This window comes from Cannabis sativa, chromosome 7 (assembly GCF_029168945.1).
Source record: "Cannabis sativa cultivar Pink pepper isolate KNU-18-1 chromosome 7, ASM2916894v1, whole genome shotgun sequence".
Taxonomy (NCBI): Eukaryota; Viridiplantae; Streptophyta; class Magnoliopsida; order Rosales; family Cannabaceae; genus Cannabis; species Cannabis sativa.
Window position 1 is genome coordinate 62549786 of NC_083607.1, and position 14082 is coordinate 62563867.

Here is a 14082-nt window from a genome sequence, read left to right on the forward strand (position 1 = left end):
GTTAAGTTATGTTACTCCGCAAAATGTTTCTTAACTTTTTGAAACTGAGAATGGGGATGATGAACATTACTTAGTCCAAGCTTTAACTTTAACTTCACTAGTACTACTTCTACTTTCATGAATCAATAAAATAAATTAAGTACTGTTAAAAATCTACTTTCATTGTGTATTTATTAAACATATTTCAACATCAGAAAAGAAATAAATTTTTGACTACAAAATAAACTACAAATAACATACTTTGTTGTTATGAGAAAGTAGATAAAGCTATTCTAACTTGATTTTAAACTTAAAAATCCAGTTAGACTTTCCAAGATGCTGTAAACTTCTTCTATTCTAGGATGAGCTGTATCAGAAGAGTAGAACTGAAAAACCTGTTCATCGACTTCAATCCAACTGCACCCGGGAGTTTTATAGGCATTTTGAACCTTCAACATCCTCCTAACCTTTCGAACCTCATCCCACTTCCCCAATTCTCCATATATGTTGGCCAGCATACTCACATAACCGCCATTGTGTGGAGCAATCTCTATGAGCTTTTGCACTGCGATTTGTGCTAGATCTGTACGGCCATAAATTCTGCATCCATTCAGCAAAGAACCCCACATAACTTCATCAGCTTCCATCTCCATTCCCCTTACAACCTCCATGGCTTCGTCGAATCGCCCAGCTCTACCAAGAAGGTCTATCAAACAGCCGTAGTGTTCAATTTTAGGCTTGATCTCATAAACGTTAGTCATCATATCGAAATAAGCAATGCCTTCTTCAACCAATCCTCCATGAGTACAAGCATTAAATAAGCCAATGAAAGTAATCTCATTAGGTGTAATTGACACATCACGATCTTTAAATCGTATCATCTCCTCAAACACACTAATTGAACTCTTGCTTTCACCATGTAGAGCATAGCAATTGATCATGGAATTCCAAGAAGTCAAGCATTTTGGCGAGGTCATGTCAAAAATCATCCTTGCCTCTCTCAAGTTGCCACATTTCCCGTACATATCAACTAGCGCATTGGAGAGAATCGAATCCGGTAAGAGCCCATTTCTATAAACATAACAATGAATCCATTTTCCAAGCCTGAGCATGCCACTATGTCCACAAGCTGAAAGAACAGAAGCAACGGTAACATGGTTGGGCTTCAGTCCAATAAGACAAAGGTGATGATGATGATCATCTCCCAAGATAAAGATCATTTTTTTGAACAAAGAAATGGCCTGCTGAAAGAAACCATTCTGTGTGCACCCCGCAATCAAAGCATTCCATGAAGGCACGTCTCGAATACGAACAGGCATTTCCTCAAAGAGAAGTATCGCATTGTCAATATCTCCAACTCTAGTGTAGCCCGAAATCATAGCCGTCCAAGAAACGACATTTCTATTTCTGTCAGGCATTTCATCAAACACCTGTCTTGCATCCCTAACATCGACATCGAATCTCCTCGAGTAAGAGTCGATAAGAGCAGTCTGCACAATTGGGTTGGTCCCAAAACCGGATTTGAGAATGTGGGTGTGGAGCAGAGGTGCTGCTTGGGGCAAAGACTTCAAGAGTTGGGGATATATAAAATGATTGGGGGCAGCCGCAGGGTCTCCCCTTCTGAGCATAAGGCGGAACAAATCAAAAGCGGAATGGGAATGTGAGTGAGAAGCGTAAGCAGTGATGATGGCAGAGTAAATGTAGACGTTTGGAGAGTGGAGAGTGTCGAAAATGGAACGAGCGTAGGAGAGATCGGCGAGAGAGATGACTGCAAAGCGGATAAGCTTGAAGGAATAGAATTGGGATTGGGAATGGGAATGGGGATTGAGAGTGAGAAAGGCTTGAAGTTGTTTAAGATGGTTGAGGTTACTGCACTTTCCCAGTTTTTCCAATACGTATTCATTCATCTTTTTAGTTATGAATGTTGATGACCGTTAAGTTAGTTACTTATTGTCTTATTATAGTTATTAGTATTTATATATATATAGTAGAACCTGTTTTAAGAATATTCTATTCAAGAATAACCTCTAATTTGTTATAAAAATATCAAGTCTTAATTTGGGCCAGTTGTAAATAAGAATAACCTCTAAATTGTAATTAGTTATACATTTTCTAAGTCCCGTATTAACAAAGTATACCTCTATAAGAATAATTATATCTTCATAAAATATATACATATATTTCGTAAATTTATTTACATAAAATTAATAATTTTGTTCCAAATTGTAATATATGTATTAACATTATATTTACTTTAAAACAATTCTATTATAATATAGTATTAATAATTATTTATTGTTATTATTGTTACATTGATATTTTTTAGTATTTTAATTTTTTTTCCTAGTGTAACTCTATTTAGTTATAACCTCTCAATTAGAATATAATTTGCTTAGTCCCAAGTGTATTCTTGAATAGAGATTCTACTGTATGTTTATATATTTTAGAAAACAGAAAACGACCTTTTTAAACCAATTGAGTAAAGGGCTGTTAGTTAAGTGTTGTGTTGGGACTCGTTAATAATGGTGTCATACAATTTGAACACGACTTAATTATAAACGGGTTGACACAAGATGACCTGTAACTTATTTATAAGTATATTTTGTTTAAATATGTCAACTAATTGCACGTTTATGACATATTCAATATGTTTATGACCCATTTATAACATATTAAAGAACTAAAATAACTTTAAATAAGTTATTAATAGATTAAGTGTTAACTGCATCAACCTGAATACGATCAGTTTATTAAATGGGTTAGACGAATCAATTCTAATACGATTCGAACCCATTTAAGGAAAATTCAAATTCACCAACTCTCGTGTAAATTTTGAACCGTGTTATCATATCTGACCCACCAGCAAGATAAACTTGAGAACTGCAAGATAATATCATTAATTATAAGTATGCCTAGAAAACAGCGGTGATATAATACCACTAAACATTGCAATAGCCGTACAATAAGTGAAAATATCTCTAACAATACATAAAAACTAAATAAGAGTGATCAATCTTATTATATTATATTATATTATTATTAGTATTTATTAATATTGTATGTACACACAGTGCATTATTATTATTATTATTATTATTTGATGGTGATGATGAGTGATGACAATAAGGCAAAAACATGAAAGGGTTGTCATATTATTGTTTTATAATAAATATAAGAAGAAGAGAAACATGGATTTTCACACCACATTACATAGTACTAGTCAGTGTTTGGTTCTTTTGTTTTGGGAAAATTCATTTGACTTTCTATTCTATTTCTAAGCCAAGTCTCAATTTGTGAACGGAAACATAATAATATCCCTTATATATGACACATTTTCCATAGCCAAATGTGAATATCTTGTGTACCTACCTACCACTTGTTTGCTTTACGGCCAACTTTTTGTTCATCCTATTTTTTCAACCACTCCACTTAATTACATTATCTCTTAAGATTCATTTGTAAGCCCACTAAACTAAACTAAACCTTCATTAATGAGAAACTTCATAGCTAAAAAGTGTGGTTTTGGTTTCATTCTTTCTTACCAATAATGCATGCACTGTATTTAATTATGACACTTTCATCCAAACATCAATACAAAAAAAGGAAAGAAAGAAAGCAACTTTGTTTAAATGAATGAATATGTCAAGTACACAGAATCAATCAGATTCATTACATTTTACTTGACATGTAATCCACCTATGATAATCAAAATCAAAAGGATTAATGATTGATTCAGGACAAAGTGTAACATGAATGAAATTTCAACAGTTTGTCAATCTATGATGATCATCATCGTAGTCATAGTGGGCACTGGTTGGTGGCTTGGCTGTCATTCATATCATGAAATTTCATTATAATACTAATAAAAATTTCATAATGGTCAACTCAATTCTTATAATAATATTATCATCATCAATGAAATCAACAGAGTTAATCCAAACTACCTTCCTTCCTTGAACCCAGAAAACCCTTATAATTCTTCTCTGCTCCACTAAGTAAAACCAAAAAACCAATATCATCATCATCATCATCATCATCATCATCATGTATATATGTATAAGCAGTGTTAGTTAATATTGTTAAAAAATGGCAGCACCTTCTTCTTCTTCTTCTTCTTCAACTCTAACTCTGTTGTTTGTAACTCTGTTATGTTGTTCATCAACATATGCAGTTTCTAATAATCTTACTTCTTCATCACAACCACTCTCCCCCAAACAAACTTTGGTCTCATCCAACCAAGTTTTCGAATTGGGTTTCTTCAATCCAACAAATTCTTCAAATTTGTATCTGGGAATTTGGTACAAGGGAGATTCTTCTCCTCATTCAGTTGTATGGGTTGCCAACAGAGAAAACCCACTCTCCTCTCTCACTTCTCCACTTGTTCAAATCAGCTCCATCAATGGAAATCTCGAGCTTCTATCAAATCAAAACTCGTCTGTAATCTGGTCAACTGAATTAGACATTTCATCAAACACCACACAAGCTATACTCTTAAACAATGGAAACTTAGTCCTCAAAGACTCCATTTCAGGATCAGAATTATGGCAGAGCTTCCATAACCCCGGAGACACATTCTTACCAAGCTCAGTCCTCGGTTTCAACCTCAAAACCGGAGACAACTACAAACTCATTTCCTGGAAATCCGAAACCGATCCGTCTCCGGGAAACTTCAGCTTCGGTATAGCGAAGAAGAAGCCGCCGGAAGCAGTGGTTTGGATCGGATCCGAGATTTACGCTAGGAGCGGTCCTTGGGATAAGCTGAAATTCACAGGCGTACCTGAAATGGGTTCTTCGTATAAAAGTCCGTACAATCTTGTTGAAGAGGTTGAAGAAGGAACAACTTACCTTTATTTCAACAATGGGTATAACGATTCCGTTGTTTCCAAGGTTTTGCTTTCGCCGGACGGAATGGTGACGATCATGCTCAAAGACAGAGTCGGCGGTTACTGGTACGCTAGCTATCAAGGTCAGAACGAATGCGATCAGTACGGAATTTGTGGACCATTTGGGGTTTGTAAGATCACTGAGTCTCCAATCTGTAAGTGTTTGAAAGGGTTTAAGCCAAAATCAATGGAGGAATGGAGTGAAGGGAATTGGAGTGGCGGTTGTGTTAGAGAATCTGAGTTGAATCTTTGCCATAATAAGAGTGATGGTGATGTGTTTGGTGTGATTGGAGAGGTTTGTGTTCCTGATTTCTATGAGTACATTGAAAATGGTGGAAACACCATTGATTCATGTCATGCATTGTGTTTGAAGAACTGTTCTTGCATAGCTTATTCATTCATCAATGGAATTGGGTGTTTGGTTTGGTCAGATTCAAACACACTCCTTGATATTACACAGTTTGAATCCAATACTACTGGAGATGATCTCTTTTTTCGCCTTTCGGGTTCTGAATCACAACTGCCACTACAAAAACCAGGTAAGTACAATGTAACATTGTTGATCACCATTATTATTATTATTGTTATTGTTGTTTAATGTTGTGTGTTTTGTGATTTTAATTAGGACATAATCATAACAAGATTAAGATCATGGTTGGAGTTGTTGTAGCGGTTTCTGGTGTGGTATTTTCGGTTGTTGTAGTCTTGTGTTTGCAGAGGCGAAAAAATAGTAATGAGAGAAAAGGTAAGAATATGATATTCAATTTGCATCTTAATTCATCTTCATGATTATGTTTATGTTGTTTTACTTGATATGTATGTTTGTTATTTGAAATCTGCAGCAGCTGCAATGAATAATGATTTGATTTGGACAAGTAGTAAGTTGAAGAGAGGAGGAGGTGATGATAATGATCAACCTGAGCTTCATTTTTTTGATTTGGATAGTGTTGCAATGGCTACAAACAGGTTTAGTATTGCAAACAAACTTGGTCAAGGAGGATTTGGTCCTGTCTATAAGGTCAATTATTGGTTTATTGAGATTCCATTTGGTTTTGAATGAGTGAGTGAGTGAGTGAAGTAATGAGTTTTGCTTGCATTAATTTCAGGGAGAATTACATGGGAAGGAAGTTGCTGTGAAAAGACTATCTAGTAGCTCATCACAAGGGGATGAAGAATTTAGGAATGAGATGATATTGATCTCCAAACTTCAACATAGAAATCTTGTTAAGCTCATTGGTTGTTGCATTGAGAATGAGGAGAAGCTGTTAATATATGAGTTCATGCTCAACAAGAGCTTGGATACTTTCATTTTCGGTTAGTTAGTTTTTCTCTTTATGTTTAACAATGTAAGTTTTAGTTTTAACTATTTAGGTTAATTTGTTATTTTGTGTTCAGATGATAAAAGAAGAAGAAGCGCTGAGCTTGATTGGAGCACGCGGTTCAAGATTATTGAGGGGATCGCGAGAGGTCTTGTGTATCTACATCGCGATTCCAGTTTAAGGGTAATACATCGAGATTTGAAAGCTAGTAATATTTTATTGGATGAAAAGATGAATCCGAAGATTTCTGATTTTGGATTAGCAAGGATTTTTGAGGGCACCTTAGATCTAGCAAATACTCATAGGGTGGTAGGAACTATGTAAGTAAGCATCATCAATTTATCATCATATCATATCTCTTTCTTATTATTATTCCTTTCCTTTCTTAATATCATTTTGAACTTCATATTTTGCAAAAGTTATCAATTAGACCTTCTATTTTGTTAAACGATAAAATGGACTTTGTATTTTTCAAATAGTACAAATAGGTTATTGAACTCAATTTTTATTAACATGAATGAATGAATTGCAGCGGCTATATGTCTCCAGAGTACGCACTGAGAGGAATTTTTTCGGAGAAATCTGATGTTTTTAGCTATGGTGTGTTGATACTAGAGATAATAAGCGGGAAAAAGAACACAAGCTTCAAGGGGGAGGAGGAGCAATACCAAGGCCTTATTGCATATGTGAGTGAATGAATTTTGAAATTGTTTCTAGATTGTAATTGTACATTGATGTAATGTAATGATGGATGAATGAATGTGCAGGCATGGCAACTATGGAGTGAAAGTAGAGGAATTGAGTTGGTAGATGAATCATTGGGTGAGTCATGTATTAATGAATCATCAGAAACAATGATGAGATGCATACATATTGGGCTTCTTTGTGTTCAAGACTTTGCTTCTGATAGACCTTCTATGGCACAAGTGGCTTCCATGTTAACCAACCATATATTTGATCAACCTCAACCCAAACAACCTATTTTCACTTTCCAACCTTCTACTGCTACTATTACTACTCATAATTCAGAAACTGCTACTTCTTCTTCTAATAATACTAGATGCTCTGCTACTATGACAATGGTTGAACCTCGATAAAAGAATAATCTAAATTATTCCACTCCATAATTCCATTTCAATTTATTTTCAATGAGAATCTCTATTGTTATAACTAAGCCACATTTGTCCAACAATTTCATCACTTACATTCTTCATATGAGCCATGTACTATGTAGGCTTAACTGAAATTAACCTCTCATGTCTCCTAAATTTATATTTATTTCATCTTCTACTTATTAGTTTTTTTTGACCTAGAAATAAAAAATTGTATTGATCCAATAAAACATACTAACTAAAACAGTAGTAAATATCTATTTAAAAAAACAGTAGTATATATAATAAATATGTACATCGTCACTATGGTTACTTCGGTAAAGTCCTCTCAATAACATCGAAGCCTCTTCAAATTTGCATAAAATGCCCCTAATTCAAAAATTAAAAATGTTCTTCTGTTCATAATAAATTATAACAAGTTTTTTCCTTACACATATAGTACTTGTTAGTTTTTTCCTTACAGTTATAGTACCAAGACAAGACCGTTGTGCATCACTTTTCTCTTTGACACGTTGAGAGAAAAATTAGTTTTCTTACACTAACGATCATTTTAATCGAAATAGTAAAAATCTCACATTTCTGATAGTGGTATCCCTTTGTGAAATGTGGCCCGGACCAATCTCGGAATATTTTTTGCCACTAGTCACAATCAATTTGTACTACTAAGAAATGAATATGAAGAATGGTTTTGGGTTAAAATTTGTTGAAATGGCCCCCTAATTGAAAATATTCTTCTTTTCAGGGGAAATTTTAACAAGTTTTTTCCTTACTCTTACACTCGTTAGTTATCTGTTAAAATCTAAACCTACACATCTCCAAAAATCATGAAACTTCACGGGGGCCAAGCCAAGACCGTTGTGCATCACTTTTCTCATGGACACGTTGAGAGAAAAATTAGTTTTCTTGCACTAACGATCATTTTAATCGAAATAGTGAAAATCTCACATTTCTGATAGTGGTACCCCTTTGTGAAATGTGGCCCGGACCAATCTCGGAATATTTTTTGCCACTAGTCACAATCAATTTGTACTACTAAGAAATGAATATGAAGAATGGTTTTGGGTTAAAATTTGTTGAAATGGCCCCCTAATTGAAAATATTCTTCTTTTAAGGGAAATTTTAACAAGTTTTTTCCTTACTCTTACACTCGTTAGTTATCTGTTAAAATCTCAACCTACACATCTCCAAAGATCATGAAATTTCACGGGGCCTAGCCAAGACCGTTGTGCATCACTTTTCTCTTGGACACGTTGAGAGAAAAATTAGTTTTCTTGCACTAACGATCGTTTTAATCGAAATAGTGAAAATCTCACATTTCGATAGTGGTACCCCTTTGTGAAATGTGGCCCGACCAATCTCGGAATATTTTTTGCCACTAGTCACAATCAATTTGTACTACTAAGAAATGAATATGAAGAATGGTTTTGGGTTAAAATTTGTTGAAATGGCCCCCTAATTGAAAATATTCTTCTTTTCGGGGAAATTTTAACAAGTTTTTTCCTTACTCTTACACTCGTTAGTTATCTGTTAAAATCTCAACCTACACATCTTCAAAGATCATGAAATTTCACGGGGTCTAGCCAAGACCGTTGTGCATCACTTTTCTCTTGGACACGTTGAGAGAAAAATTAGTTTTCTTGCACTAACGATCGTTTTAATCGAAATAGTGAAAATCTCACATTTCTGATAGTGGTACCCCTTTGTGAAATGTGGCCCGGACCAATCTCGGAATATTTTTTGCCACTAGTCACAATCAATTTGTACTACTAAGAAATGAATATGAAGAATGGTTTTGGGTTAAAATTTGTTGAAATGGCCCCCTAATTGAAAATATTCTTCTTTTCAGGGGAAATTTTAACAAGTTTTTTCCTTACTCTTACACTCGTTAGTTATCTGTTAAAATCTCAACCTACACATCTCCAAAGATCATGAAATTTCACGGGGGCCTAGCCAAGACCGTTGTGCATCACTTTTCTCTTGGACACGTTGAGAGAAAAATTAGTTTTCTTGCACTAACGATCGTTTTAATCGAAATAGTGAAAATCTCACATTTCTGATAGTGGTACCCCTTTGTGAAATGTGGCCCGGACAATCTCGGAATTTTTTTTGCCACTAGTCACAATCAATTTGTACTACTAAGAAATGAATATGAAGAATGGTTTTGGGTTAAAATTTGTTGAAATGGCCCCCTAATTGAAAATATTCTTCTTTCAGGGGAAATTTTAACAAGTTTTTTCCTTACTCTTACACTCGTTAGTTATCTGTTAAAATTTCGACCTACACATCTGCAAAGATCATGAAATTTCACGGGTTCTAGCCAAGACCGTTGTGCATCACTTTTCTCTTGGACACGTTGAGAGAAAAATTAGTTTTCTTGCACTAACGATCGTTTTAATCGAAATAGTGAAAATCTCACATTTCTGATAGTGGTACCCCTTTGTGAAATGTGGCCCTGACCAATCTCGGAATTTTTTTTGCCACTAGTCACAATCAATTTGTACTACTAAGAAATGAATATGAAGAATGGTTTTGGGTTAAAATTTGTTGAAATGGCCCCCTAATTGAAAATATTCTTCTTTCAGGGGAAATTTTAACAAGTTTTTTCCTTACTCTTACACTCGTTAGTTATCTGTTAAAATCTCAACCTACACATCTCCAAAGATCATGAAATTTCACGGGGGCCTAGCCAAGACCGTTGTGCATCACTTTTCTCTTGGACACGTTGAGAGAAAAATTAGTTTTCTTGCACTAACGATCGTTTTAATCGAAATAGTGAAAATCTCACATTTCTGATAGTGGTACCCCTTTGTGAAATGTGGCCCGACCAATCTCGGAATATTTTTTGCCACTAGTCACAATCAATTTGTACTACTAAGAAATGAATATGAAGAATGGTTTTGGGTTAAAATTTGTTGAAATGGCCCCCTAATTGAAAATATTCTTCTTTTCAGGGGAAATTTTAACAAGTTTTTTCCTTACTCTTACACTCGTTAGTTATCCGTTAAAATCTCAACCTACACATCTCCAAAGATCATGAAATTTCACGGGGCCTAGCCAAGACCGTTGTGCATCACTTTTCTCTTGGACACGTTGAGAGAAAAATTAGTTTTCTTGCACTAACGATCGTTTTAATCGAAATAGTGAAAATCTCACATTTCTGATAGTGGTACCCCTTTGTGAAATGTGGCCCGGCCAATCTCGGAATATTTTTTGCCACTAGTCACAATCAATTTGTACTACTAAGAAATGAATATGAAGAATGGTTTTGGGTTAAAATTTGTTGAAATGGCCCCCTAATTGAAAATATTCTTCTTTTCAGGGGAAATTTTAACAAGTTTTTTCCTTACTCTTACACTCGTTAGTTATCTGTTAAAATCTCAACCTACACATCTCCAAAGATCATGAAATTTCACGGGGGCCTAGCCAAGACCGTTGTGCATCACTTTTCTCTTGGACACGTTGAGAGAAAAATTAGTTTTCTTGCACTAACGATCGTTTTAATCGAAATAGTGAAAATCTCACATTTCGATAGTGGTACCCCTTTGTGAAATGTGGCCCGACCAATCTCGGAATATTTTTTGCCACTAGTCACAATCAATTTGTACTACTAAGAAATGAATATGAAGAATGGTTTTGGGTTAAAATTTGTTGAAATGGCCCCCTAATTGAAAATATTCTTCTTTTCGGGGGAAATTTTAACAAGTTTTTTCCTTACTCTTACACTCGTTAGTTATCCGTTAAAATCTCAACCTACACATCTCCAAAGATCATGAAATTTCACGGGGGCCTAGCCAAGACCGTTGTGCATCACTTTTCTCTTGGACACGTTGAGAGAAAAATTAGTTTTCTTGCACTAACGATCGTTTTAATCGAAATAGTGAAAATCTCACATTTCTGATAGTGGTACCCCTTTGTGAAATGTGGCCCGGCCAATCTCGGAATATTTTTTGCCACTAGTCACAATCAATTTGTACTACTAAGAAATGAATATGAAGAATGGTTTTGGGTTAAAATTTGTTGAAATGGCCCCCTAATTGAAAATATTCTTCTTTTCGGGGAAATTTTTACAAGTTTTTTCCTTACTCTTACACTCGTTAGTTATCCGTTAAAATCTCAACCTACACATCTCCAAAGATCATGAAATTTCACGGGGGCCTAGCCAAGACCGTTGTGCATCACTTTTCTCTTGGACACGTTGAGAGAAAAATTAGTTTTCTTGCACTAACGATCGTTTTAATCGAAATAGTGAAAATCTCACATTTCGATAGTGGTACCCCTTTGTGAAATGTGGCCCGACCAATCTCGGAATATTTTTTGCCACTAGTCACAATCAATTTGTACTACTAAGAAATGAATATGAAGAATGGTTTTGGGTTAAAATTTGTTGAAATGGCCCCCTAATTGAAAATATTCTTCTTTTCGGGGAAATTTTAACAAGTTTTTTCCTTACTCTTACACTCGTTAGTTATCTGTTAAAATCTCAACCTACACATCTCCAAAGATCATGAAATTTCACGGGGCCTAGCCAAGACCGTTGTGCATCACTTTTCTCTTGGACACGTTGAGAGAAAAATTAGTTTTCTTGCACTAACGATCGTTTTAATCGAAATAGTGAAAATTTCACATTTCTGATAGTGGTACCCCTTTGTGAAATGTGGCCCAGACCAATCTCGGAATATTTTTTGCCACTAGTCACAATCAATTTGTACTACTAAGAAATGAATATGAAGAATGGTTTTGGGTTAAAATTTGTTGAAATGGCCCCCTAATTGAAAATATTCTTCTTTCAGGGGAAATTTTTACAAGTTTTTTCCTTACTCTTACACTCGTTAGTTATCCGTTAAAATCTCAACCTACACATCTCCAAAGATCATGAAATTTCACAGGGGCCTAGCCAAGACCGTTGTGCATCACTTTTCTCTTGGACACGTTGAGAGAAAAATTAGTTTTCTTGCACTAACGATCGTTTTAATCGAAATAGTGAAAATCTCACATTTCTGATAGTGGTACCCCTTTGTGAAATGTGGCCCGGCCAATCTCGGAATATTTTTTGCCACTAGTCACAATTAATTTGTACTACTAAGAAATGAATATGAAGAATGGTTTTGGGTTCAAATTTGTTGAAATGGCCCCCTAATTGAAAATATTCTTCTTTCAGGGGAAATTTTAACAAGTTTTTTCCTTACTCTTACACTCGTTAGTTATCTGTTAAAATCTCAACCTACACATCTCCAAAGATCATGAAATTTCACGGGGGCCTAGCCAAGACCGTTGTGCATCACTTTTCTCTTGGACACGTTGAGAGAAAAATTAGTTTTCTTGCACTAACGATCGTTTTAATCGAAATAGTGAAAATTTCACATTTCTGATAGTGGTACCCCTTTGTGAAATGTGGCCCGCACCAATCTCGGAATTTTTTTTGCCACTAGTCACAATCAATTTGTACTACTAAGAAATGAATATGAAGAATGGTTTTGGGTTAAAATTTGTTGAAATGGCCCCCTAATTGAAAATATTCTTCTTTTACGGGAAATTTTAACAAGTTTTTTCCTTACTCTTACACTCGTTAGTTATCTGTTAAAATCTCAACCTACACATCTCCAAAGATCATGAAATTTCACTGGGGCCTAGCCAAGACCGTTGTGCATCACTTTTCTCTTGGACACGTTGAGAGAAAAATTAGTTTTCTTGCACTAACGATCGTTTTAATCGAAATAGTGAAAATTTCACATTTCTGATAGTGGTACCCCTTTGTGAAATGTGGCCCGGACCAATCTCGGAATTTTTTTTGCCACTAGTCACAATCAATTTGTACTACTAAGAAATGAATATGAAGAATGGTTTTGGGTTAAAATTTGTTGAAATGGCCCCCTAATTGAAAATATTCTTCTTTTCAGGGGAAATTTTTACAAGTTTTTTCCTTACTCTTACACTCGTTAGTTATCTGTTAAAATCTCAACCTACACATCTCCAAAGATCATGAAATTTCACGGGGGCCTAGCCAAGACCGTTGTGCATCACTTTTCTCTTGGACACGTTGAGAGAAAAATTAGTTTTCTTGCACTAACGATCGTTTTAATCGAAATAGTGAAAATCTCACATTTCTGATAGTGGTACCCCTTTGTGAAATGTGGCCCGGCCAATCTCGGAATATTTTTTGCCACTAGTCACAATCAATTTGTACTACTAAGAAATGAATATGAAGAATGGTTTTGGGTTAAAATTTGTTGAAATGGCCCCCTAATTGAAAATATTCTTCTTTCAGGGGAAATTTTAACAAGTTTTTTCCTTACTCTTACACTCGTTAGTTATCTGTTAAAATCTCAACCTACACATCTCCAAAGATCATGAAATTTCACCGGGGCCTAGCCAAGACCGTTGTGCATCACTTTTCTCTTGGACACGTTGAGAGAAAAATTAGTTTTCTTGCACTAACGATCGTTTTAATCGAAATAGTGAAAATTTCACATTTCTGATAGTGGTACCCCTTTGTGAAATGTGGCCCGGCCAATCTCGGAATATTTTTTGCCACTAGTCACAATCAATTTGTACTACTAAGAAATGAATATGAAGAATGGTTTTGGGTTAAAATTTGTTGAAATGGCCCCCTAATTGAAAATATTCTTCTTTTAGGGGAAATTTTAACAAGTTTTTTCCTTACTCTTACACTCGTTAGTTATCTGTTAAAATCTCAACCTACACATCTCCAAAGATCATGAAATTTCACGGGGTCCTAGCCAAGACCGTTGTGCATCACTTTTCTCTTGGACACGTTGAGAGAAAAATTAG

The 14082-nt window shown here is 35.1% G+C and overlaps 2 protein-coding genes across 4 annotated transcripts; one reads left to right on the forward strand and one right to left on the reverse strand.

The window, feature by feature from the left end:
* Positions 1-81: 81 nt before the first annotated feature.
* Positions 82-1919, reverse strand: LOC115697807 (pentatricopeptide repeat-containing protein At1g33350). Its single transcript, XM_030624940.2, has one exon. It carries the CDS (start codon positions 1884-1886, stop codon positions 273-275), a length of 1614 nt encoding a protein of 537 aa, XP_030480800.2. The 5' UTR covers positions 1887-1919; the 3' UTR covers positions 82-272.
* Positions 1920-3552: 1633 nt separating this feature from the next.
* On the forward strand, positions 3553-7392 carry LOC115697510 (G-type lectin S-receptor-like serine/threonine-protein kinase At1g61490). Of its 3 annotated transcripts, none has more exons than XM_061101649.1 (7): positions 3553-5401; positions 5488-5607; positions 5705-5880; positions 5969-6176; positions 6258-6501; positions 6714-6867; positions 6949-7392. In XM_061101649.1, exons 1-7 carry the CDS (start codon positions 4066-4068, stop codon positions 7276-7278), a joined length of 2568 nt encoding a protein of 855 aa, XP_060957632.1. In that variant the 5' UTR covers positions 3553-4065; the 3' UTR covers positions 7279-7392. The 3 variants fall into 3 exon arrangements, with proteins under 3 accessions (XP_060957632.1, XP_060957633.1, XP_060957634.1); XM_061101650.1 differs by having other exon boundaries at positions 5708-5880; XM_061101651.1 differs by lacking the exon at positions 6949-7392 and having other exon boundaries at positions 6258-6505; positions 6714-6855.
* The last annotated feature ends 6690 nt before the right edge of the window (positions 7393-14082 follow it).